The 27,663-nt window shown below is 41.6% G+C and overlaps 2 protein-coding genes across 28 annotated transcripts in view; one reads left to right on the top strand and one right to left on the bottom strand.

The window, feature by feature from the left end:
* The window catches only part of SPATA22 (spermatogenesis associated 22), a 203,198-nt gene that overhangs the window by 14,122 nt on the left and 161,413 nt on the right, over positions 1 to 27,663 (top strand). For 5 of the 25 annotated variants that reach the window (XM_009431546.4, XM_016930504.3, XM_054669774.1 and 2 more), the window contains exon 1: positions 26,873 to 27,019. The exons of 2 other annotated variants lie outside the window; for them this stretch is intronic. The gene's annotated coding sequence lies outside the window, so the exon portion shown is untranslated. Of the gene's footprint in view, positions 1 to 26,853; positions 27,347 to 27,663 lie in introns of those variants that run through there. 18 more of the 25 variants (XM_063798010.1, XM_063798009.1, XM_009431544.5 and 15 more) reach the window with 12 other exon arrangements.
* On the bottom strand, positions 140 to 26,934 carry ASPA (aspartoacylase). 3 transcript variants are annotated; one of them, XM_054671058.2, is made up of 10 exons: positions 26,293 to 26,934; positions 25,105 to 25,222; positions 23,326 to 23,349; positions 23,138 to 23,205; positions 22,371 to 22,633; positions 18,000 to 18,195; positions 16,208 to 16,301; positions 10,407 to 10,514; positions 5,277 to 5,386; positions 140 to 859 (listed from the first exon to the last, which is right to left on the bottom strand). In XM_054671058.2, exons 5-10 carry the CDS (start codon positions 22,604 to 22,606, stop codon positions 662 to 664), a joined length of 942 nt encoding a protein of 313 aa, XP_054527033.1. In that variant the 5' UTR covers positions 22,607 to 22,633; positions 23,138 to 23,205; positions 23,326 to 23,349; positions 25,105 to 25,222; positions 26,293 to 26,934; the 3' UTR covers positions 140 to 661. The 3 variants fall into 3 exon arrangements, with proteins under 3 accessions (XP_054527033.1, XP_054527032.1, XP_001158110.1); XM_054671057.2 differs by having other exon boundaries at positions 23,138 to 23,349; XM_001158110.6 differs by lacking the exons at positions 23,138 to 23,205; positions 23,326 to 23,349; positions 25,105 to 25,222; positions 26,293 to 26,934 and adding an exon at positions 24,592 to 24,662 and having other exon boundaries at positions 344 to 859.

The raw sequence follows: 27,663 nt of genomic DNA, 5'->3' as shown, positions 1-27,663 counted from the left end.
GACAGGGAGAGAGACAAGGAAATGGCCGGTCAGTAGAGCAGTTAGAACTCACACAACATTCACTAAGTTCGCAGTCTCACATGGGCACGATTCATGGTGCCCCAAAACACTTAACAACAGTAACATCAAAGGCCACTGATCACAGATCACCATAGCAGATATAATAAATCATAAAAAAGCTTGAAATATTATCAAAGGGTGACACAGAGACAAGGAGTGAGCACATGCTGTTGGAAACATGGCACTGTTAGACTTTCTAGACACAGGGTTGCCAAAAACCTTCAATTTGGAAAAAAAGTACAGTATCCGTGAAGTGTAGTAAGGCAAAGCACAATAAAACAAATAACTTTATATATATCTATTTCAATTTTATATTCTGAATACAAAGGCTGTTTATTAAGAATGTTGAGCTACCCAAGTATCATGTATAATAAACTATATAGAAATAGGAAACACTTCTTTGAATAAGCTACATACATAAAATATGATATCTTTAAAGATATATTAATTAATTTAAGAAATTTGCTTAGATGCCTACCGAATAAGGCACTGTGCTAGGAGCTATGTATGCAGTTGAATAAGGCACAACCCTACTCTTAAGGAGCTTACAGACTAGCAGAATTTGTAAGACACCGTGTAAGATGTGAGCTGGAAGTGATTTCTAATGTAAACAGCAGCGAATACTTTTTGCATTGAGCGTTAGTTTAGTTGTCTTTGCAAAAGCTTCTTTCTTTTCGTAATATGCGGCCTCATTCACAAACACGGGGTACACGGTACAGTCTCCGCCCAGTGGGATCGTCTTCCCATCAAGAGTTAAAAACATGGGATCCCCAGGATGCAGTGGTTTCCAGTCTTGATCCTCTCAGGAAACAATCAAAATAAATATATTATATTTGGTTTTTCTCCTCTAAAAATTTATGTCAGACTCTAGACAACTAACAAATTACAGTATTCTGTTGTTTTAAAAGAGATACTTGAGCGAGGCATTGAGATGCAGGCAAGTGATCTGACTGCGCTGACATTGGGTCGTGAATTTTGGCAGTAGTTTTAAGAGTTCCCCTTTGCATTTGTATAATTGAAACGTGTAATTAACATTTGCTTCAGCCAGGTGCAGTGGCTCCTTGCCTGTAATCCCAACACTTGGGGAGGCCGATGTGGGTGGATCGCTTGAGCCTAGGAGTTCAAGACCAGCCTGGGCAACACAGAGATCCTATCTCTAGAAAAAATACGAAAAATTAGCTGGGTGTGGTGGTGCATGCCTGTAGTCCCAGATACTCAGGAGGCTGAGGTGGGAGGATTGCTCAAGCCCCCAGAGGTTGAGGCTACAGTGAGCTATGGTCACACCACTGCCCTCCAGCCTGGGTGACAGAGTGAAACCCTGTCTCTAAAAAAAAATAAAAAAGAGTTTGCTTCAATACCAGGTTTACCTTGAATGTAGCCAAAGAGATTTATAATATTAAAAGGCAAAACTAAATGCATGTCTACCTAAGTGCATAGTCTGCCTGTTGCCAGCTCAAGTTAAATTCTGTTCAGCAAAATTTAGGAAATATCCATTAGGAGTCTTCTGTGTGCAAGACATTCTACCGTTGGGAAATACAAAAATGAGCCATGTTGTACCTGCATACAAGGAGATTCTGTTCTGACGGGGATTGGTGAGAGAAGGTGGTGCTGGGCTGGGGAGAGTCTGGGACAAGGTGGGTGTATTCCAAATGTGCTCCTACATTAGGGTAACAACTGAATTATCTGAAGGGTCCCGCACCAGGGATTTGGACCTTTGAGCCCTCAAGCACCACGGCTGTCACACCACAGGAACCCCAGAACAGTTCTTCTCAAACTTTGAGGTGCTTGTAAATCATCTGGGGATTTTGTTAAGATGAAGATTCTGATTCTATAGGTCGGGGGTGGGGGCCTGGGATTCTGCATTTCTAACATTTCCCAGCAGCATCCGCATCACCCAGGAGCTTGTTAGAAAAGCAGGATTTCATTATGCGCAGCAGACCTACCAAATCAAAATCTTCATGTTAACAGTTCCCTGACGTTCACGTGCACGACATTAGCGTTTGGGAAGTGCCGCATCACCGCAGTTTTCTCCTTCCTGGTGGCACATTATGATCGCTTGGGATGTTAAATACATATATACAGGTAGAGGGGCTGGCCCATTTCAGATAAATCAAATCAGAATCTGAGAGGAGGGCCTAGGCATCATTATTTTTATATTTTATTTTAAAATTTACCTACAGTGAAATTCGCTCATTTTTGTGTGCAGTTCTGAGTTCTGACTTGCAGAGCATGGAGTCATATAACCCGCAACCATGCCATCAGGATACGTGCTTCTTTCAGCCACCTCCTCGAATCCCTCATGCTACCCATTTATAGTTCACTGTTTTCTGTGTTTATTGTATTTAGGCCCCAGATGATTTACAGGGTGGCTCGGCTGAGAACTATTTCTCTGAACTGGTGGTTTTTCAGGCAGAGACTTGCCCCAGAATCACTAAAGGAACCTCTTCAACACACGTCTGGCTAGCCCCACCTGTGGAGATTCCGACGTTGTGCAGTGCTTTCCAGACCTGAGCCACATGAAAATCACCTGGTGAACTCAATTGATTCCCTGTCTACACCCTGATGAATTAGATCAGAGCCCCTGGGAAGAGGACTCAGAAATCAGCATTTTTTCTTTTTCTTTTTAGACGTAATCTCAGCTCTGTCCAGGCTGGAGTGCAGTGGCACAATCTCAGCTCACTGCAACCTTCACCTCCCGAGTTCAAGCAATTTTCCTGCCTCAGGCTCCCGAGTAGCTGGGATTACAGGCACCCGCCACCACGCCCGGCTAATTTTTTGTATTTTTGGTAGAGATGGGGTTTCACCGGTTAGCCAGGATGGTCTCGATCTCCTGACCGCGTGATCCGCCCGCCTCGGCCTCCCAAAGCGCTGGGATTACAGGCGTGAGCCACCGCTCCTGGCCAGGAATCAGCATTTTTAAAAAGCTCCCCATAATTGTCATGTGGCTCAAGTTTGAGAAGCACTACTTTAGTAGTTTGTGGTGGGTTCTAGGCACTGGGAGGGGTCCCCTACGTGATTCCAGTTAGCATCCCTTAGTAAGAACTGTCATTCTTAGGACAAAATCTAGACTCATAACCGGGTCCTGAACTGTGTTTTCTCCAGGCTCTACCGTCCTCTGCTCACTCCTCCTCTCCAGGGATATGGGTCTTCTTGCTGTTCCTCAGATGCTCCAAGTTTGTTCCAGCCTCAGGGCCTCTCACTTGCCTTCCACATGGCTGGCTTCTCATCTTCTAGGTTCCAACTTCAGTGCCACTGTCTCTGAGATGGCACTTTGTGACCACTCCGTCTAATTGGAACCCTTTGTTATACCCTCTGCTATATTATTTTGTGTATTTCTTTTACAGCACTTATTACAGTTTGAAATGATTTGGTTTACATATTGTTTACTTATTCATGGTCAGTTCTCCTCACCCATTGGGATGGAAGCTCCATGAGGAACCTTCCCTATCTTGAATCTCAAGGCCCAGAATGAGCTTAGTTGTCATTCAAAAATATTTGTTGGCAGAATTAACCAATCAATCCCTCCTGTAGAATACTGAGCCATTCATTATTGTCTGTCAAATCAAAACCATCCTTCCTAACTTTCGAGACCTACCACTAGCCCAGTTTGCTACTGATCTCATTCATCTCACTTCTCCGTCTGCCTGGGATTATTTTTGTACTCCTCAAGAGTATCCTAAAACCTGAAAAATCCTGTTTTAGCCTGCCATGACATCATCACCTTGGCCTCTGTTTCTTGTACTTGATATTTTTGTCACCAATAGTGCTTTCTTCCTTTCTCTCCCCCAGTCTTTACCTTTCCTTTAAAACACTGCTTAAGGCTGGGCAAGGTGGCTCATGCCTGTAATCCCACCACTTTGGGAGGCCGAGGCAGGTGGATCATGATGTAAGGAGATTGAGACCATCCTGGCCAACATGGTGAAACCCCATCTCCACTAAAAATACAAAAATTAGCCGGGCGTGGTGACGTGAGCCTGTAATCCCAGCTACTCGGGAGGCTGAGGCAGGAGAATTGCTTGAACCCGGGAGGTGGAGCTTGCAGTGAGCTGAGATTGCACCACTGCACTCCAGCCTGGGCAACAGAGCGAGACTCCATCTCAAAAAACAAAAACAAAAACAAAAACAAACACTGCCTAAGGCTGCTTCTTCAGGTTTCCACCTGGGTCCCATTAAGCCACAAAGCAGGATTTGCTTCACTCGTCTGTATTACTGGGCAGGCCACTTCATTCAGTTGCAAGTCTGGATGACTATTAGAGTCACTAAACAGGGATAGGAACTGGATCAATCAGTGTTTTTCAATCCTGATTATCCAAGCCAAAAAGATCAGAGTATCTCAGAGTGGAGTCCTGCCATTGCTATTATGATGTTTTTTAAAAGCTCTCTAGGTAAAGGTTAGTCGGGGTTGAAAGCCCCGGACTAGATAATCCACCAGTTCTCTTCCATCTCTGAGGTCTGGGAGTGTGCAGGCCACTTGCACTGGGGAATGGATACTTTGGCTTTGGAAATCTGTTCTTCTCTCCTTTTCCCTTTGCCTTTTCTGGATTTAAACCTCCTACATTCTCTCAAGAGCCTCTTTTTTTTTTCCTTCTTCACTATGTCATTATTGATAAAACTAGGCAAGGAGTAGATTCTGGGGGTTCTGAGGAGAGTCGGGGAATGGTGGCAGAAGAAAGAGGTTCCAGTCGTTTTTCTCTAACTTATTCTGTCACAGGGAGGTAGCAAGCGATGCGGCCAACTTGAAAGAGCACTAACTCTGGATCTGTCATTGATAGCTACATGGCTGTGGGAAGGATCTAACTTCCGGCCCTGTATTTCCTTATATTAAAATAGACATCATAATTCCCACCCGCTGAATGTGGGTAGGAGTTTCACTTTCTCTAAGTGGCCTTGTCTGACCACTCCTCTCCCACCTCATTATTCTGTCATCTCATCCGGCTATCTTCATTTCTAGACTAAAGTTAGACTTTTGTGTACCTACACTATAAATTCCATTGAGCGTGTAGGCCATACTTACTGGGGTGTCCACACAGCCAGCACAGGTTACACTGAATAAGTATTTATTGAGCGACAGTCTGAACATCTTCCCTATCTACACTCAGTGTCTTTTGAGAGCATCAAATGGGCGAATGTACGCGAAGTGCTGTATGAGCTATAAACTTCTATTCAAAGGTACAGCATTATTATTTTCAACACTTTAAAGAAAGAACAAATGTTACCTGCAGATTAGGATGGATGATAGCAGCAATTTCTCCATTTTCATCCCGGGGATAATCAACTTTCTCTATAATTTTATAGACCTCAATGGCGCAGGGAGGAAATTCTTTTCCTATGACAAAAACAATATGTATCAATGGCAACTAAAAACATCTCTGGGCCGGGTGTGGTGGCTCATGCCTGTCATCCCAGCACTTTGGGAGGCCGAGTTGGGTGGATCACCTGAGGTCAGGAGTTCGAGACCAGCCTGGCCAACATGGTGAAACCCCATCTCCACTAAAAATACCCAGGTTGGGATTATCCTAGTTACTTGGGAGGCTGAGGCAGGAGAATCTCTTGAACCTGGGAGGTGGAGGCTGCAGTAAGCCATTGCACTCCAACCTGGGCAACAAGAGTGAAACTCTGTCTCAAAAAAAAAAAAAAAAAATCTGGAAAAAGGGAAGTTAACAATGTAAGGAAGAAACAATAACAACAACAGCAACAATAACAAAATGAAGACAGCTATGGGGAGAACAGATAACGTTTAGTTAAGGATGTTCATAAACAGCACTAGGCCAAAAGATGTCCTTCAATGATTCCTATCAGCACTCTGTCCACAAACACGCCGACGGCCAGAGGTAGAAAACAGAACTGAAAAAGCCAGTTTGAGAGAAAAAGAATCTAGGTTTGGGGGTCAGGAGACCTGGGCTCTAATCCCCTGGCTATGCGGCCTTGAACAAGATGCTTAACTTCTTGAGGCTCGCTTTCTTGACCTGTCAAATGAAGGTATTGGATTAGCTTATCTTGGAGGGTCCTTCCAGCTATGATGTTTTATGACTGCATATTTTCAGGAGGAGTTCCAGCAACTGAGGTGACTTCAGTGTCGTGCTCTTTTTCTTTCCTTTTTTTTTTTTTTTTTTTTTTTGAGATGGAACCTCGCTCTGTCACCCAGGCTGGAGTGCAGTGGCGTGGTCTTGGCTCACTGCAACCTCCACCTCCCGGGTTCAAGCGATTCTCCTGCCTCAGCCTCCTGAGTAGCTGGGACTATGGGCATGCATCACCACGCCCGGCTAATTTTTGTATTTTTAGTAGAGATGGGGTCTCACCATGTTGGCCAGGATGGTCTCGATTTCTTGACCTTGTGATCCGCCTGCCTCAGCCTCCCCAAGTGCTGGGATTACAGGCGTGAGCCACCATGCCCAGCCTCTTTTTCTTAACTAAGTACATTAGACACTTGGACAGCTCCTGAGTAATGAGATCTTGTGATGCAGGCAGCCTGCCAGTGGTGGAGACCAACTTCCAAAGATGCAGCAACCTCAACCCAATTCCCAGAAACTTGGAAAAGGAGTAGTTTATGCATATACCAGGCTATCTCTGAGCAAACAGGATGAACGTTTGGTCCAATGTAGGGCCCACAGCGTGTTATGGTCACAACTCAAAGGAAAGCCTTCCTTTGCTTTTAGAGCAGAGTTAGAATGGGTATACCCAGTGATCACTTCTGTATCAGTTAGCTTCTGCTGCATAACATACTACCCCAGAATTTAGTGGCTTCAAACAACCACCTCCTAATTTAGTTCATGATTCTGTGGGTTGGTTGGAAAGTTTCTTCTGTCTACACTGGCTTTGTGGATTTTTTTTATTGTTTTGCTCCTGCCTTTGTGGTAAGCTGACAGCTCACCTGGAGGCTGGATCCTATGGGATGGCCTTACTGTTATGTCTGATGGGCTGTCAGATGGAGTTGCATGACTCTGTCTGTTAGGGTGCCTGAGTTTTCCACCTCAAAGGCTTTCATTATCCAGCAAGCCAATGTGGGCTGTTGTACATAATGGTACACGTACAGGGTTTCCAAGAGCAGGAAGAGAGCAAGCTCCAATGTGCAAGTGCTTTTCAAGCCTCTTCTATGGCACAAAACAATTCACATGGGCAAGCCAGCTATTCCAGAAGTGGAAAAATAGACTCTATCTCTGAACAGAAGGATATGAAACATCACACTGCCAGGATGTGGATGCGGGAAAGGGAAGAATTAAAATCTACCACACCTTCCAAGATGAAGATGGGAACTTACCAGATCTCATTTCTTTAAACCAAAAAGTTGGATAGGAAGAAAGTAAAAACTGATAGAACACAAAGGAGTATGTTTTTGCTACTTACAGTTGGAAGGAGTCTTGAAAGCCTAACTTCCATCTATGTTTGAGTATTCTCCGTATTGTTCTGGCCATCTTACAGATGCAGAAGATGACTTCTTACAGCCTCAAAAAGTGTGGCCCGTTTCATTGCTGCTCAGCTTTTTTAATAAGAAATTTCTGTCTCGCCAGGCGCAATGGCGCAGGCCTGTAACCCCAATGCTTTGGGAAGCCAAGGCAGGCAGATTGCTTGAGCTCAGGAGTTCAAGACCAGCCTGGGCAACGTGGCAAAACCCTGTCTCTACAAAAACCACAGAAATTAGCCGGGTGTGGTGGTGCACGCCTGTAGTCCCAGCAACTCAGGAGGCTGGGTGGGAGGATTGCTTGAGCCCAGGAACTTGAGGCTCCATTGAGCTGTGATTGGACCACTGCACTCCAGCCTAGGCAACAGAGTGAGACCCTGTCTCAAAAAAAAAAAAAAAAAAAAAAAAAAAGAAAACACAAGAAAAAAATTTCTGTCTCTAGGTAACTTTATCTCATTGATTCTCTTCTGCCCTCTGGGTCACAGAAAATGTGTCGAATTTCTTTCTAATGTAGACTTCTTTCTTTCTTTCTTTTTTTTTGAGACAGTCTCACTCTGTCACCGAGGCTGGAGTGCAGTGGCATGAACTCGGCTCACTGCAACCTCTGCCTCCTTGGTTCAAGCGATTCTCATGTCTCAGCCTTCGGAGTAGCTGGAATTATGGGCGCATGCCACCACACCCAGCTAATTTTTGCATTTTTAGTAGAGACAAGGTTTTCCCCATGTTGCCCAGACTGGTCTTGAACTCCTGACCTCAAGTGATCTGCCTGCCTCGGCCTCCCAAAGTGCAAGGATTACAGGCATGAGCCACCGCGCCTGGCCAGGAATTATTCTCATTATGATTTTCAAGCTCTTCAACATTCTCAATGCTCTCCTTGGCTAAATTCCTCTTTATAGATGTTTCTTCTGGATTACGGACTCAGAATTTATTTACAGTTCTCAAGTGTTGTTTATTCAAGGCAGAAAAAAAAGACCATTACCTCCCTTATTCTGGGATTTTTTTTAAACATAAGAACAAAACTTTGGTCCCTGATGTTGTTAACCTTAAACATTTGGTTTAAACAATTGTTAAAGATTGTCAGGACTTCTTGGATCTGCCTTCTCAACCAGGATGTTTTCCTGCTATCTTCCTGAGACCTGTCACTTAGCTAAGCATGTCGCATATGTCTTTATCCAAGTCACTAACTACAATTCTGAGTAGGACAGAGTCAAGAATGAAGCCCTTCTACACACTTCTTCAGACTTTTCACATGGCGGCTATGATTCATTTGTCAGCATTCTTTGGATAGGAGTGCTCAGTTGAAAATCCACCAAGCTGGATAGTCTAAATTAATCATGGTTGACAATTTTTGATTTGCCGAATCCTTTGCTTAAATGAAATGTTACACAGAAGAGCTCTGGTTGAAGCAGAGATAAGGGGTTAAGGGGTGGGGTGTTCCAGGAACTGCTTTTCTCCACCCTTGTGGTAGGATTCTATGGACTATGATCTGAAAACCAACCACGTTTTCCACCCAGATTTGTGGCCTTCTATCTGAATGTATCACTTCTTAACATATTGTAGTCCCACACTTCCTATTCAGAGGGTTTATTGTAAATATGTTGTGATCTTCTCAAAACCAGTTCCATTAGACAGTATAGAACCTGCCCTCAGACAAAGATGGTAAAAAGCAAATTTTCAGTTTTCATGATTTTGGAGTCAAAGGATTCCCAAGCACAAAACGAATGTCTGTGATTGCAGTGGGGTGCGCACGATCTGAGGTTGAGGAATTTACTCCCCACAGACACCGAAGTACACACCCCCTCTGTTATTATAATTGCCCATTCCTCAACAACAATTTCAACTCAGTCTGTTGGAATAATTGTTTACATAGAATGCCTCTTTGATTTTAAGCAATTATTTTCCATTTTAAAGTAAGCTTTTTTTATAACTAATAGACTTTTTAGTGCAGTTTTAGATTTACCAAATAAATGAGCAGATAGTACATAGAGCTGTATATACCCACCTTGTCCACCCGTCCCCATTTAATTAATTTTTAATTACAGAAATAATACATAAATACATTATTCTTATTGAATATAATTAAGACAAAATTAGCCTGGGTTTTGCCTCCCGTCCCCAGTAACTATTGTTATCAGTTTGGTGTGTTTTCTTCTAGGACTTTTCCTGTGATGTGTTAACATATATATGTATCCTAGAAGGTGATGATTATTATTGTTATTTTAAAGCCAGTTGGTGTACTGAATGTCTTGGTCTGCAACTTGCTTTCTGCTAATTACCATTGTGTTTGGAAGATTCTTCCATGTTAGTTTATTTAACTCTCCACCAACAGGTGGACATTCATGCTGTTTCCATTCTTTTGCTGTTATAAATGATGCACGATAACAATCTTTGTAAACAACATGTTGCTTGTGCTTGTGTTTCTTTGAGATGTGGAATCGCTGGGTAATAAGATTGGTGTGTTTTAAGAAGTGGATGCTGTAAGATTATCCTCTAAAATGTCTTTACCAACTTATATGTTCACTTATATGTTCACCAGCAGGTAATGAGAGTTTCCCCTTTTCCTACACATTTACCAACGCTTGATATTTGCAGACTTTAATATTTTCCCAACTTAATGGGGGAAGTGACTTCTTATTTTAATTTGCATTTCTCTAATTACTAGTGATGTTGAACGTCTTTTCATATGTTTACTGGGCATTTGTATTTTCTTGTCTTTCTTTTCTTTTTAAAATGGAGATTAACAGGAAATAAGGATTTAATGTGGAGTCTTTATTTGGCAGCTGCTTTTCTTGAATGTGTCTATCCTGGCCATTGGGGAATAGCTGAAGTGAATAAAAATTTTAAAAAGCACTTCATATCTTTAGCATGGCAAATTTGACCCAGGTTCCAATTGTTATTTAAATGTTTGGTGGTTAAGTTTGATAACGTTACCTTCATTATTACTTACCTTCATTGAAATGATGTATAAAATCAAGAGCATGTTTAATCATTTTTCTCATTTGATCCAAGATATCAGCTCTCAGAACCCCTTGAGGCTGAGGACCAACTTCTATACCTAGGTACAGAAGGAGAGATAGTCACATTTATATAAGTATGAAAATATATTATAAAACTAAGCATTTTAATGTATCAAGATTTAGAATTATGTTGTTAAAATTACTAAAAAGGTAAACCATGTAGCATCATGGAAAATATTTGAGACATAATGTTTGGCAAAACGTAAAGCAGAACATTTACATGTTTAAGTTAGATGCATAGTGAATAAAGACTGGGAAAGAACATGGAAAAAATCAGTGGTGTTAGAAATAGGAAACTCTCGTGGTCTTTTTTCTTTAAATTTCCTTCAGTATTGCTAAAATATTTAAAAGTCATAACATAGTAAAAGAGGTGAACAAGTTTATGCTGACAAAATAATAGGTGGACCTGAAGAGAAACTGTTAAGATCTAACATTTAGCTGTGACGGGAGGAAGGACATCTATTTTTATAGATTTCACAGAAATCCAGACTAGATGAATCATGGATTTCAGTCAATATGACAATCTATGTGACCCCTGAGCAATGATTTTGCCCTTAACCTAGCAATCCATCCTAACACAATAGTGCAATGGCTTTATTTATTTATTTATTTTTTCGAGACAGAGTCTCACTCTGTCACCCAGGCTGGAGTACAGTGGTGTGATTTCTGCTCATTGCAACCTCTGCCTCCCAGGTTCAAGCGATTCTTCTGCCTCAGCCTCCCGAGTAGCTGGGATTACAGGCACGGGCCACCATTCCTGGCTTATTTTTGTATTTTTAGTAGAGGCAGGGTTTCACCATGTTGGTCAGGCTGGTCTCAAACTCCTGACCGCAGGTAATCTGCCCTTCTCGGCTTCCCCAAGTGCTGGGATTACAGGCGTGAGCCGTCGTGCTTGGCCTGGTTTTAATTTTATGCAGGAAAAAACTTGTGTTCATTTCTTCTAACTCATATGAAATGATGCCTGTACTATTAGGTCTACTTGGTGTGGCTGTTAAGCATCCATCCTTACATCTACAAAATACTCTTTCTTTAAACTACTTTTGTAGACCCTTCCTTCCTGTTCAAGTCTCCCACAAAGTCATCTCCCCATTCATCACCTTCTCTATTTGGCAAACCATTTACCCCAACTGCACTACCCTCATTCTCTTCCATCCCATTAACATACTGCATTCTTTTACACTCATCTTGTTTTCACCCGCTTCTGTTATTTCCCAATACACAAAATCTTATCTTATTCTCTTGCATCATTTTTTATTTGTTGTGCTTAGGTTTCTTGCATATATGTATGAACATATATTTAAGTATATGGTGTCATAAATGTGGCTAAGGTATGCATCTGTGCATAAATGACTTACACAAATATGTGAAAAAGTGTGTTTGTAGATATGTCTGTAGGAATACTATAGAATACATTGTCGTTTGCCTACCCCAAATCCATTTCACTTTCCTCCTGTTTCTAATAGAATCCTGATATTAGTTGGGCTTCCAATCTTCAAGGTAGGTAAATTTCTCTCCATTTCAAGAGTAAATGTTGAATAGTTTAAATCAATCATAATAATCCCCTAGTCAATGATTTAAGAATGAAGGAATCTTTATTATGCACAAAAGTATCAATACTTGAAGTAAGGAATTAGAGTAAGCTAAATATCCAAATACAGGCAATTAGCTGAAACAAATCAAAGGCTTAGCAATAAGAGATACAGATCCTGTTTCTCTGTGACACCAAATAAAAGCTTAAGATTTCCAAACTCTCAAATATCAATCTTAGGCTATGATATTTGTAGGCAATGCTACTCTTAGCCAGAACAAACATTGCTGATATGTTTGGCCCTTACAAGTTGAGCCAAATCTTTAAAATATTTCAATATGAGGGAGTATTAAGCTCATTGTGAATAATTAGAAATGTTATATGTTCTCCTTCCAACTTTGCTGTTTTATTTGGAATATTTTATGTCATGCACTCACTGGGAAAAAAGCATGTTTAACATTAGAGAGACAATCTTTCTGAGTCAACATTTTATAATACACTAAGAATATTGCTGCATACAAATTTTGCTTTAACTTCTAGTAGGCACCTACAAGGACCACCTTTGTACTCTGTTCTCAAGGAAGAAGAAATGTGACAGGATCATTCTAGGCAAACCTTATCCTAGAAAGAAGCAGTTTGCTGCAGCCACTCTTATGATCCCACACACACACACACACACACGCACACACACACACAAACACACACACACACACACACACAAATATGGGAAAGCGACTGGACACAGCCCTCTCCTAACTTTCTCAGATTAACCGTGGTCTCATTTGAAACTTAGGAAAGTTATTTGTGTAATTATTATTCATTCAACACCACCCCTGACTCTGCCATAGCCATGTCCTACAATCTAAATATTCTGCTCTGATATGAGATCTTGTATCGAAAAATTAATTTTTGGTTTGGACAATAGGGCCACCAAAGATGGCATATAAAGATCCCTTTATTATGCACAAAAGTATCAATACTTGAATTTCCAGAATAATTTTAGACTTTATTTATATTGTTTGCCAACCTGCTTTTAAATTAAATTACTCCTGGCTAAACCATCTGAGATTTAACAAAAAATATTTTAAGTTGTAATTTTAATTGTAGTATAGTCTGCAGATAATTAATTATGCTCATGAGGTGCTCAGGAAAGAGAATGGACTAGAGAAGAAAGAGGGTGTTTGAGAGGGTGTGTGAGAGTGTGGGGCTGCATGTTGGAAGTTACCAGAAGGTAAAGATGAAGTCAAAGATGAAGTCACAGCCTAGTAACTGGCAGGATAAACAAGTGAATAGATGACAAACAGCTCGTGAAATGTCTATTGCAAAGCAGGTGGTAAGAGGGATGTGGAGAGAGGATTCTTCATGGATCTTCTGCATATCTGCAAGTCTCATGAGCAAGACACGGACTACTTTTGTTCCAGATGATCTTTTCAAGGATGTCTGTATAGTGAACAGCCTTGGAAGTTAGGAATGGGGTCTTCCCTGGAGCAAAGGGCACTCGTGCCTACTGCCCATTATAAAAATGAAGGTTCACAGCCAGGCGCGGTGGCTCACGCCTGTAATCCCAGCACTTTGGGAGGCCGAGGCGGGTGGATCACCTGAGGTCAGAAGTTCGAAACCAGCCTGGCCAACATGATGAAACCCTGTCTCTACTAAAAATGCAAAAAATTTGCTGGGTATGGTGGTGGGCACCTGTAATCCCAGCTACTCAGGAGGCTGAGGCAGGAGAATTGCTTAAACCCAGGAGGCGGAGGTTGCAGTGAGCCGAGATCGTGCCACTGTACTCCAGCCTTGGCAACAAGAGCGAAACTCCGTCTCAAAAAAAAAAAAAAAAAAAAAAAAAAGGTTCCCTCCTAGAATGCAACCACTGGCATGGATAGCTGCCATCTGGCTCTCTCTATGTCACCCTGTGGGAACTGGAGCTTGGGTAATGGTGCAGAAATGCTGACACTCTGCTGTTACTACTGTCAATAATCTATTCTTTGTCTCTGTTTTAGGAGTCTTGTGTCTTCTACTGGCATCCACTCAGAGGTGCTAGGCTAATGGTTAGCTTGTAAGTCGGGTAAAATTTCTCAGATCTTTGACAGGTCTTGATAAGGAGAGGGTCAGAAAACAACCTGGAGTAGGTCACTGGTAGCACAAGCACTTGGGAGAAACAGATCCCTTGCCTTTCTGATCCAGTCAAATCTGATCACTCCGGACAAGCTCATGAATGTATGTATTTCCAGTGTTAGATGGCTAGTATTTTTGTTTGTTTGTTTTTTTGAGACGGAGTTTCACTTTTGTTGCCCCGGCTGGAGTGCAATGGCATGATCTCGGCTCACTGCAACCTCCACCTGCGGGGTTCAAGCGATTCTCCTGGTTGGCTAGTATTTTATATATGGTTATAGTTACAGAACCTGCGTGGGAAGGAATGGATAAGTTTGTATGAGTCTGTGTGGGATAGGTGTGATTAAAACTGTGAATGAGGTACAGGCCTGGTGGCTCATGCTTGTAATCCCAGCACTTTGGGAGGCCAAGGTGGGAGGATTGCTTGAATCAGGAGTTTGAGACCTGATCATACTGAGATCCTGTCTCTACAAAAAATAAAAAATTAGCTGAATGTGGTGGCACGTGCCTGTAGTTCAAGCTACTTGGGAGGCTGAGATGGGAGGATTGCCTGAGCCCAGGAGGTCAAGGCTGCAGTGAACTGTGATCGTGCCATTACAGTCAGCCTGGGCAACAGAGTGAGACCCTTTTCCAGAAAAACAAAAAACAAAAAACAAAAAAACCCTACTGTGAATGATGATCATTTATAAGTTGGAATTGTGTACTTACTGGTAATTTGAGCTAATATTTAGTAAGCATATACTATCAGCCTGCAGAAGGGGATAGGGAACAGAGAGTGCTAAGATAAATGGAGAACACAGTGTATCAAGTATGGCATGTCATCAGTTAGGGGTTTGGGGCCCTTGTATATGATATTCCTTTTTCCTCAAAGTATTGTCTGAGGACAGGAACTGGTCCACCAATTGTCTGCTGCTAGTCCCAGGCGAGATAAGTACAGAAATTAAAGTAAGTGTTTAGAAACTTTTATAGCAATTTGACATTGCTGCAATATTCAAGTATGTGATCGTTTTTCTAGAAATCCATTTTTAAATTACATTTTACAAAAGTATTGCTCTATAGCAGATTGGAAATCAACAATGGCCTTTCATCACAGATAATTTCAAGACACTTGTGTAGAATCCTGTTGACTGCTCTCAATTTTTTTCCTTTCCTCCCCCAAACACATACACACACACATACACAACCTCAAGATGGATCCCACTTCTTTGGGCCTTCTGTGATCCATCAAGACTGGGTTAGGTCTTTCCTGCTCTTCCAGTCTCCTGTAATTGCCCCTATTTCGCATTTATCACTCGGTGCAGTGATTACCTGGTTACCTGTCTGTCTTCTCATCAGATACTAAGCTGTTTGAGGGGAGACTGTGTGTCTTGCTCATTGTTCTGTCCCCCGCACCTAGCACAGGGTTGGTCTCTGGTAGGCACACTATAAATCTTAGTCAAATGTACACATTTCTGGAGTAATTAATGCTATAGAGGAGGGTCAGGGAAAGTTCTATAGGAGGTGACAGGTGAACTGAATCTTGAGAATGAGAAGAATTGTGCCAGACTAAATAGAAGGGCCAAGCATTACAGCAAAGGGAACATGAACAAAACCAGAAAGCTGCTCAGTGAAATTGGGGAAATTCGGTACAATTAGAGCCTGCCTGGAGCTAAATTGCTTGTTACTTGACAATTATAAGCCTAAGGATATGGAAGGTAGCTGTAAATGTTTTTTTAAAAATAATTTTCTCGGCCAGGCACAGTGGCTCATGCCTGTAATCCCAGCACTTTGGGAGGCTGAGGCAAGTGCATCACCTGAGGTCAGGAGTTTGAGGCCAGCCCTGGCTAACATGGTGAAACCCCGTCTGTACTAAAAATACAAAAATTACAGGGTGGCACATGCCTGTAATCTCAGCTACTAGGGAGCTTGAGGCAGGAGAATCACTTGAACCAGAGAGGTAGAGGTTGCAGTGAGCTGAGATTACACCATTGGACTCCAGCCTGGGTGACAGAGCAAGACTCTGTCTCAAAAATAAAATAAGATAAAAAATAAATTTCTCTGAGTTTCAGCTAGGACATATTTTATTGAGTTATGACAATGGGAACTATGACTTACCCACAGGATACTTGGCTATGGAACGAGTGGTCGCATATTTGAGGGAAGGATGCTCAATCAGATAAACGTAGCAGGGTAGCGGAGCCAAAGAAGTCTGAAAAAAATCGAAAACGTCTTTCTTAGGTAAAAACCGTACGTTTTGTTCTCTTTGCTTCAACAGAGTCAATAATACCTTCAATACGTTTTACTTCATCAACTAAGATTGGTAAGACAGCTTTATGAAATACTTTAAAACCCAATGGTATTATAGCTTTGAAAACATACAAATAAATTATACAATATGAGATTCATATACAATTGAATTATACAATGTCTTTCCAGGTAAAATGTACATTAAATAGTTCTCCAGAACCATGATCAAAAAACATGAAATAAATGTTCTTTCTTAATGGATGTGGTGATTTTTGTTTCATCACTGGTTACACTAACTATTTAGCTTGGTATTGGTCTCTTAAACAATTCTGTTTCTATTCCTGTGGTCCAGCTCTCTACAGATGTTGGGTGATTCCCCCTCCTCCTGCTTATCTGCATGAAAATTGAAGACAGGCCTCTTGGTTTGGATAACAAAGTGTCAGCAATTCTGCTTCCATATCTGGCAACCAAAGCATTCCGCTCTCTCTTCAATAGGCAATGAAGAATTGGGGTGGGGGGAGGGGGGAGGGATAGCATTAGGAGATATACCTAATGCTAAATGACGAGTTAATGGGTGCAGCACACCAACATGGCACATGTATACATATGTAACAAACCTGCACATGGTGCACATGTACCCTAAAACTTAAAGTATAATAATAATAAAATTAAAAAAATTAAAAAAAAAAAGAATCGCTACATTATGATCTCCTACCAGGACTACTACCCAGTTACTGTCCAAAACTGAAGGGAAACAAAAATAATAATCTTTACTATAGGCCAGGTATGAGGCTAAATGCTTTAAATACTTTATGTCATTTAAGGCTTTGAGTACCCTTATGGGTAAGTGTTGTTTGTTATGACACCAATTTTATAAAATGAAGGAGGCAAGGTTTTGGGAATGGTGTGTTTTGTCTAAGGTTAGTGAAGGAGAAAGTCAGGATCTGAGCACAGGCCACACTCTTTCCTCTCAATCATCCTTGCTCTCAGGAAGGAAGGCTATCTAGTACACAGAAATAAGCATACAGTTCCTTATGTGTGTTTCTGGTTGGTTGCTATTTTCTAGCAAATTTTCTCTGAGATTTCTGAGCCTTAAAATGATTATGAAGTACTGAAAGATTAGACATATTCTGGGGTGTCTAAATCAAATGGGGACGAGGGCAGGACTAAAGGGAGGCAATCTTTTTATCACTGGGCTTTAGTCTAAGTTAAAGGACTATTTCTTAAGTTTCCTAAAACCTTGTCATTGAGATCCCATACCATTTAAAGTTTTAATATTAATTTTACTTGGTTTTAACAAATTGACCATACCATTTAAACTTTTAATATTAATTTTACTTGGTTTTAACAAATACCCCACCATCTGGTGGCTGTCTGGATAAAACGTGTAATTTTATAGACACAAGAATCCACAAGTGTTTTATTATTTTATTAATTGTGTTTATTATTTTACTTATTTCCTCTCTTTTTCTCCTTCCTCTCACCACTGCCTCTGTGTTCTGCTAGCACCCTTTCCCCCCAACCACCAAGCCTGGCTGTGGAATAAACCCCATTTCTCTTGCACCTTCCCTCATAACTGTTTTCTGATTGTCTCACATCCATAATTGACTTAAAAGTACAAGTCCTTTGCTAACTTATAAATTAATAACATTAACATTACCTTAATATAATGAAACATCTGAATTAAAAAGTTATTCCTGGAATCCTCAAGAATAAGAGTGCACCCCATGTTAGAGGTGGTGTTGTGAAGGTCAAAAATAATGTCATAGGAATCTTCACTGTCTTTTGGACCAAATAAATGATTTATTTCTTGAGCCCTTCTCACTTCATATGGCAAATCTTCTGACATTTTTTTGCTGTTATAAGCAGAAAGAAAAAGATGAACAACATCTGTGCCTGAGATAATATAAACATATAATAAGAACACAGTGTAAAAAGAACCAGTTGCCAAATCTTTAATATGAAAAATCTGTGTGGTAAGTAAAAACTTACCTGAAATGTTTATATATGAAAACTTACATTCTTTTTCTTCATTTGATTCCATATAACTAATGTTGCATTGGCATGCTTGCGAAGTAATACGTTCATTTATGTGGCTGGTCATGAATAGGACATATCAAACAGAATTTATCATTTGATTTCAATCTTGAACGCAACATATCCATTAATTTAATGAACAGTTTCTTAGTAGTTATGGTACACTGGGTTATTTATTATGGGACTAGACCATCAAATGCATCTTTTTTTCCCCCACTTTAGCTAATTCTAGTGCACAAATATAGTCACTTGGGGCTCACATAATCTAATTAGAGATCATTTTAATTTTTTGAGACAGGATCTTGCTCTGTTGCCCAGGCTGGAGTGCAGTGGCCCAATTATGGATCACTGTACCCTCAAACTCCTGGGCTCAAGCAATCTTCCCATCTCAGCCTCCTGAGTAGCTGCTGAAACTACAGGTGCGTGCCACCATGCCCAGCTAATCTTCTTTTGTGGAGATACAGTCTTGCTCTGTTGCCCAGGCTGGTCTTGAACTAAAACTGCCTTTGCAAAAATTATAACTGAGACAATTATTACAATGAAAGAGATCTAACCTGACTCCATCTTGCTTCTAATCTCCAAGCTATCCTTGTTCATGCCTGGGTGTAAACTGAACTAACTTTGGGAGGAACTTATAGCTTAACTTTGAAACAAAGATGATAACAGCCCTTTCCCAAAACAAGCCCCCTTCCTACCTGGGGACTAGACTGCCTTTGCAGGACTAACAAATTAGCCACAAGATGAGAAATTATGGTTTAGGAGTCATGCAGCTGGAGGTCCGCAAGATTCTGAACCTCCTGAAATTGCTCCTGGGGATAACATCACTATTGTAAAACCTAAGATCAGGGCTTGAGATATTTTGTAAACCCTGAGTTGACAGATCAGCTGGCACCACCCAGATGGATAAACTGGCTTATCTGGTCTCATGGTCCCCACGCAGGAACTGATTCAGCGCAAGAGGACAGCTCCAACTCCCTATGATTTTACCTTCGATCTGATCAATCAGCACTCCCGACTCACTGGCCCCCTACCCACCAAATTATCCTTAAAAATTCCAGTCTCTGAATTTTCGGGGAGACTGATTTGAGTAATAATAAAACTCTGGCCTTCTGTACAGCCGGCTCTGTGTGAATTAAACTCTTTATTGCAGTTCCCTTGTCTTGATAAATCAGCTCTGTCTGGGCAGCGGATGAGGAGAACTTGCTGGGTGGTTACAGAAGTCTTGGCCTCAGGCAATCCTCCTGCCTTGGCCTCCCAAAGTGCTGGAATTACAAGCATGAGCAGCCACACCTGGCCTAATTAGAGATTCTTAATTGAGGTCCAGGAAAAACTAGAGGTCCAGGGACAGAGTTGTCAGAGTCTGTAACCTCTCCAAAAAGGCCACAAGTTTGCAGGTACAGATATATGTATTTCTTTTCTGGCACAAGGGTCAGTAGTTTTTCTTCCATTCTCAAATGGGCCTCTACCCTCTCCCCACTTCCCACAATGGTTAAGATACATTTTTTTTCTAGATATAATAATGTTTTTCATTTACTTTTCCTCATTCAACCGTTCAACCACATTTTCCTAAAATTCCATCTATTTGTATTCCTTGGTTATTTTTGCTAGTATCTTCAAGGGACCTACTGTGTACAATGGGCTAATTCCTGCCTGGAATGCGATCAGGAAGGTGGAGTAGTTATTTTGTGACTTTGAAGCAAAAACCATGAGGACAAAGCCGGCATCTTGAGACAGTGCACTGGGAAGGTAGAAGGGACCACGTCGAGTCGGTGCAGCGGGAAGGTGGAAAGGGCCACGTTGAGATGGTGCAGTGGGAAGGTGGAAGGGGCCATGTTGAGACAGTGCTGTGGGAAGGTAGAAGGAGCCTGTGGCATTGATGATATCATGTGGCCGCTGCATCAGCCCTGGACAGCCTACTTCTGGACTTACTATTTGTGAACAAGAAACCCTTATTTGTTTAAACCACTATTCTTAGGTTCCTATTGTATGCAAACCAAGCCTAATGGATATTTATACATTTTAAAAGTTAATTCATGAAATAACCCCCTGAGGTCGCCCCCGACAATTTTGGTTCTATATCATTCTTCCGCATTTGAGTAAATGGTGCTAGTATCTACCCAGTTGCTCAGAGTCAAGTCTTGAAGTTTTCAAAAAGATGGACACTTTTGAGTTCTCATGCCTGCAGTTGAGCTCCCATTGGAAGAGTCCCAAGGGATGAAGAATAGGGACGAGTGAGATTCTGAAGGGCATTAGCCATACTAAGTGGATTAAATCTATTCTGGATACATTTTTAAAGAATTTTCAGCAGGGGAGAGACATGATAAGATTTGCATATTAGGATGATTCCTAGAGGTATCAGATGGAAAATAGATGGCAGGAAGGGTCAGAGCAAGTCTGGATGCAGAGAGACCCTTTAGGAGGCTATTCTAACTGTCCACAGAGGAAATCAACTAAGGTAGTAAAACTGGAGAGGAAGGCTGGATTTGTGAAGTACTTGCAAGGAACAATTGGGAGGACTTAGTGACCCACTAGACGTGGGAGATGAAGCACTGGGAAGGTTCTAGGGTGATTTTCACAGGGGACTTGGTGGATAATGATGCCACCACTGAGATGAGGAATATAGGAAAATGAATAAATTTGGGAGAGGCAGGATGGGAGAAGTTAATTAGTTTATCTATTTTATAATTTTTCAACCACGCTGGGAACAGTCTAGTCTCTGAACAGTGTTAACAGTAAGGAGCAGAAAGTGAATTTAAGTGAAAAGACTGTGCTCACTGAAATGCATACTACTGGGTGCTCATAAACTCACCCCAGTCCATTTCACACCTATTTGGGAAGTTAATATGCCGACTAAAAGTTATCCTTCAACAAATTCTTACTTGTAATATAGAAGTTAGTTAACAGCTCTCTTAGGTCAATAGATAAGCACGAATTGTGTTGACATAACCTCAGTCATGAAGATAAAGCATTTCTCAAATTAAAATTTATGCTAGTAAAAATATGATTTGATACAAACAGGATGACTGCTGTATAATTGCCCTGAAAAACATCTATTCCATAAAGTGAGGCATGTTTCTATTAAGAGTAGTGTCCATTTTTTGATCTGTGTTGAGACTAAACCTAAGGAGTGATCTAACTCAAATTAGAGTTGATCAGAAAACAAGCACATAGAACAGTGGCTAGTTGTGCCTGTGCATATCTTATATATATATATATATATATTTTTTTTTTTTTTGAGACGGAGTCTCGCTCTGTCACCCAGGCTGGAGTGCAGTGGCACCATCTCTGCTCACTGCAAGCTCCGCCTCCCAGGTTCACGCCATTCTCCTGCCTCAGTCTCCCGAATAGCTGGGACTACAGGTGCCCGCCACTACGCCCGGCTAATTTTTTGTATTTTTAGTAGAGATGGGGTTTCACTGCGTTAGCCAGGATGGTCTCGATCTCCTGACCTCGTGATCCGCCTGCCTCGGCCTCCCAAAGTGTCTGATGTCTTCTGACAAAAGATATTTAATCACGCTTTCATTCAACAAATATTACTTGAAACATTACATTTTTTGAACTAGAACTTTATGCATTACCGTAAGCATAGTTGCTTGAAAACGTAGTGAATTTCCTAAAAAGCTAACAATTTTATATGCTAGCATAGTGGCCAAACACTAACTCAATGCAAAGGAGTATTAAATCTGTTTCTTTAAAGGTATGATTTTAAAACAAAACCCTTTTCTATTTATTGTCTCAGTCTGTATACATTTGAAAAGAAAACTTAATAATCTGGTGCTTAAGAAAGTTTATAAAAGAGCATGTGAATGCCCAGTTTAGATAATTGTGCAATTCACAATGCAGTATAATTAAAAGTGAAAGTGATCTTATTCAACATACGACTGCATGTACGGACATGAATTATCATCTGCATATACATATATGTGTTCTCTTTCACACATCTACCACTTTTCACACAACATACATACATATACAATACAAAGCATAGTCTTACCCAAGATTTTCAAGGTCAAAAATGCGATTCAGGTCACAGTCAATATATCTGGTACACTTCTTCACTGCTCTGGGGTTAGTAATAAATGGTTTTACCTCCAGCCCTGTTCTCTGAATCTCAGCGCCATTCTCTAGCCAATGCTTAACCAGAAATACTCCGGTTAGCTCATTCCCATGGGTTCCTCCAAAGATAGCAACCTTTTGTATATGTTCTTCAGCAATGTGACAAGAAGTCATTTCACCAAGTAGTTTTTTATCTGATTTCTGCAATTCAGAAGAGAGATCAAAGGAAATTCGATTTTCTTAAGAAAGGTTTAGAAATGTAAATGAGACTTTACCCAAAGGGCAAAGTACAGAATTCCCTTGAGTGGAGTATATTTTAATTTTCTGTTGCAAGTTCTGAGCCCCGTTTATGGACACTCCCTTCTTTAGCCCTGCCCTTTACCATATTTGGATTAAAATATGCAAAGATCAACTAGAGATACAGCTGTTTACTTTAACTTCTAACTCCCTCAGATGGTCAGTAGATCTAAATACAGTAATAAATTAGCATTTCATACTAATACAAAAATTCCATTCTTTTCCTCAGCTAGGATGTCATCCAGTGAGGCTTTCACAATTATCTGTAATAATAAAAATAGTTTATACGTTTCTAATTTCACAAAATAAAAAAGTGGCCCACTCAGTATTTCCACGGGCATTTCAAAACATTTCTTCTCTGAAATGAGTTCAAGCACTTTTCATGATCTGAGGGCATTTGAATCTCACCTCTATAAACAGCCAAAGGCTGACCCTCAGAGACCTCCTCTTGAAGCGGCGCCCATTCTTTCAGAATGCTTTTTCACAATCAGAAACAGAAGGGCCAAATCAATGATCACTTGGGACTCGAAAAGCTACCCTGAAACATCCCTTCATTTCTTTCTCATGAAGTTTTTGGTAATTCTGTGTTAACTTACTTATGAATCTTCCTCATTTTTGGCCTAAATACCAAAGGAAAGACAACTGTTAGTAATTTTCAAGTTTTTGTGATGCCTGAAAATGTCTTGGGACACACTGCATGTGCTAACCACATCATGTGAACTTATATAGACACAGCCTTATTCACCGTCAGCGGGGACTCTCCACCGGACTGTGTTACTCAAAAAGGGGTCTTATTAGGGGAAATTTTCCAGAATACTAAGATGATTACATCCCTTTGGAGAAATGACTCTGAGCCAAATCTGATTTGATTTCATGCTCAATCTCCCAGAAAGTCAAATATGTTCAAGTACTGGAAATACCATGTACTAGTAACGCCAGGTTGTTTGATAGAGGGTACAATAAGAGTAATTTGTTACAATTGCACAGTTTAATTTATAATGTTCTTTCACTCAGTTTATTCATACATTAATTTTATACGATAGGGTGGGTTAGGTGTTGACATCCCCACTGCAGGGGTAAACGAAAGAGAGGTTAAGTAACTCAGTTAAGGTTCTGCAGGGATGTAGGAGAACCTAGGCCTGAGACCCATGTTTCTCATTCCAAGTCTAGTGTTTTTCACAGGACAATAGGGTGCCTCTCTGTTATTTTTGGTCTTCTTCACAGTTCTAGTTTTGCTCTTTCAGAATTCACATAAACAGCCATTACAGTGTGCTCAGGAAACAAACATGCATACAAACCAAATACATGGTGGAAAAATAAAATATGAATGCTTCCTAATATTTAATAAACCCACTGAATGTTCTTCCTTTAAGAGCTTATAATGCAGAGATAGAGAAAGCAAAATAACCACATCAAATCTACGCTTAAAATGACTGTTCTAATAGAAAAAAAAAGCTCCTGTAGGCTTTGACTGTCTGTCCACATCCATGTACACTGAACACTTCAGACGGTGTAGAGATGATGAAAACACACGTAAAAGTAAACAGATGACAGTTGTTTAGTTGCTTTGGTTTTAAGAGCAGTAACTATGGTGAATTATTAACACTCTACTATGCTTGGTTTCTTTTCTGCTGATTTGTAGTTTGTTCTGTCCTTTGCCCTAGTCTCTTTGGAAATGCTGCTTCAGTTATTTACTCGTAGCTGGCACAAATGACTTGCATTTTGAAGCTTGTTTTATGGAATTTTAACAGATCAGCACTTTGAAGCACATTTCACATTCATAAATAAAGTTTCTCTTACATGTCAAAATGAATAACTTTTTTGAGAGTTAATGAATTGCAGCAATTATTTCCCATACTTACCTTGTTTTTTGTGTACAGAGTTTGTCTTCTGTGGAAAGCTTTATTAGGAAAAAGGAGAGCATTTCCTCAGAACTAGAGCAACAGAGGCTTTTCATACTCTTATACCAAGTTAACTTCCGAAAGATTTTTAACTCCCTGTTTCCCAAAGTGTACTTGATTTTTGGGATGACCCAAAAAACCACACTTTTTTATTAGTTCTCAGCGAACTGATAGTATACGAAGTGAAACCCTTTCGAATTGTCACTATCTCATTATTAAGTTGAATATATAATATTCTGAAGTACTTAAAAGAGTAAGCGTAACTTCCAGCATTACAAATGTTTTGTGGGATAGAGTTGCCTGATGTATTAATAAAATAATGTAGTTTAAAACAAAAGGAGGCCAGGTGTGGTCTCATGCTTGTAATCCCAGCACTTTGGGAGGCCGAGGTGGGCGGATCACTTAAGGTCAGGAGTTCGAGACCATCCTGGCCAACATGGTGAAACGCCGTCTCTACTAAAAATACAAAATTACCTGGGCGTGGTGGCAGGTGCCTGTAATCCTAGTTACTCAGGAGGCTGAGGCAGGAGAATCACTTGAACCTGGAAGGCGGAGGTTGCAGTGAGCTGAGATTGTGCCATTGCACTCCAACCTGGGGAACAAGAGCGAAACTCCGTCTCAAAAACAAAACAAAACAAAAGGAGAGCAAAGTTTTACTTCACAGTCATGGCTGTCCAGTAGATCACTGCCAGAAATTTTGTAGGAGACAAATTTAAGGTGGGTTGTTTCCCAGATGGTATGATTGGGGGATAAGAAGGGTTTTTTGTTAAATATTATACATAAGATGTCTCATACATAATGTGATGTTCAGTAGTTATGTAATCAAACTACTTTTACTACTTTAATTTTCTCCTTCCCTGTGACCCATCCTGACCAACTTTCCAGGTGGAAATAAATAAGCAGAACAAGACAAGTATAAAACAGATTAAGTTTATAAACTGCTAGCAAAGATTCTATATTGCTCATGTCTGCAGTCCCTACAGAAGTAATCGGCTTAAGGTGTTTTTTTTTTTTTTTTAATGAAAAATCTATTTTTGGGGTGGGTGGGTGAGTGTTGTAAATGTATGCACATCCGTTTGTAGATATCAAGTCAAAATCTGCTTCCCTGAAGCTTCTATTCATGTTTTGGGTAACTCCTCTCTGGAACCATGATAAATAACAAGTTTTATTTTTATTGTTCAAGTCTTCTTCTCAAAATAAAAGATGGCCCTATTCCTTGAAAGCTGTTCCTTACTCTGGCATTCAAGGTCTGCTATTATCTGGTCTCAGTCTACATCTAATATTATTTTCTAACACTCTTCTTTACTTGAGCTAGTTTTAAAGCAACTACTAAAATGTCTGTGGTCTTATAGGCCTAGGCCTTTACTAACAATCTTCCTTTCATCTCTAAGCCCTTCCCTATCCCAGTCTTCAAATGGTTAGAAGATACGGTAACAACAAAACATGGTGTTTGAACTCAGACAGCTCTAGAATCCACTACCTGGCCCATAGTAAGTTCCGGATAAATGGCAGCTACTGTTACTCAAATTAAATAAGGGCTAACATTTACTGGGCATTTACTGTGTGCCAGGATTGTCTATTTCATCTTCTAGTATTTTTAGGGCGATTGTTGTTATTGTTCTTTTACTGGTAGGTCCAGAGGGTGTTCAGTAAGTAACTTGCCCAAGGTCACAGGGCCAGGAATCCACAGTCCTCTTTGCCAGGAAGCCTGGAGCTCAACGCCCAGGGTCGCACACCACGCGGCTTCCCCTGCAGAGCGTCTCTGCGGCTCACGGGCGCTTCCCTCCCGCAAGCTCCCGCAAGCTCCCGCAGCCCCGGCGCTGCCTCGCTGACGGCTCTCCGCCTTCCATGGCCGCCATCTGAACCTGGGCTTCAGCTCTGTCCCCAGCCTCCTGGGGACTCAGATTCCCTGACCCTCATCCGACCCAGAAATTGAGCCAGACACCTCGGGTGGCCTTCGAGTCCATCTCCGGGCACACTCTGGGTGGCCACCAGCATCTAACAAACGGATGTCTGGACCCTAAGGGCCAGGGGGTGCGGGGAAGTGGGGCACACTTTTTAGACGATGGTGGGGCTGAGGCCGGTTGGGCAGGAGATCTGCCTCTGTCTCTCCAGTCACAGGACAGTCTCCTTTCCTCTCTGGGCAAAACTCTAAGGAGCTGGAGCCATCCCTGCGCCCACAGTGTGAGAACGCCAAGGAAGCGCGTTAACGTCATCGCGCCCGGCCAAGGGCGGCCGGGCAGGCAGCGAAGATGCCATCGCGCCGAGGTGGCGGCCACTGCGCCTGCGCGGTCCACGGCGCCTGCGCACAGCCCGATTCCCGCGCTTTCTTCGCGGGCGGGAAGGGCGGCGGTTGCTGACGGGGCTGCCTGGACGACGGTTGACGGAGGCGAGGGAAACTGAGGGCGAAAGTTGTGCGTCGTGTTGGCAGGAGGGCCTAGAAGGGAAAGACTGTGCGTTGATACCAAACTGCCCCCACTCCGTGGGCGGGTCAGGAGAGGCCTTTGGAAGAGCGTCTCAACTCTGACTGGAGCCTCTTCTCTCCCACCGCGGTCAGGAGCCAAAACAGGCCGCCATTTGAGGCCGTGGTTTTTGTGAGTGTTGTGTGTGGGTGGTGGGGTGTGTGTGTGTGCAGATTGAGCACACTTTTTGCACACCAATGCCACCAACCCCATTACTAACGCCACTTAGGTCCATTTGGGAGCTGGGATTGGGGGTAAATGAGGGTCCCCGCCCTCAGGATCAATGGTCCCGCGGGTGGAATGTTACACTTAAAAATATTGTTGTTGTTTATTCTGTTTGTTTGATCCTGAGAAACATAATAGCCCTCGTAAGCCCCTCTAAATATAGGATGTGAGTTGCGCCGGTAGAGAAAGTGGCAGAATCCCTGTTGTGGCTCCTAGGATGGCGCCAAGAATATTTTCCTTTCCTTTCCTTTCCCTCCCTCCCTTCCTCCCTCTCTCCATTTTTTTCCTAGAGTCTCGCTCTGTCGCCCAGGCTGGAGTGCAGTGGCGCGATCTCGGCTCACTGCAA

The sequence above is a fragment of the Pan troglodytes genome, chromosome 19 (assembly GCF_028858775.2).
Source record: "Pan troglodytes isolate AG18354 chromosome 19, NHGRI_mPanTro3-v2.0_pri, whole genome shotgun sequence".
Taxonomy (NCBI): Eukaryota; Metazoa; Chordata; class Mammalia; order Primates; family Hominidae; genus Pan; species Pan troglodytes.
This window is presented reverse-complemented; position numbering and strand designations above follow the sequence as displayed.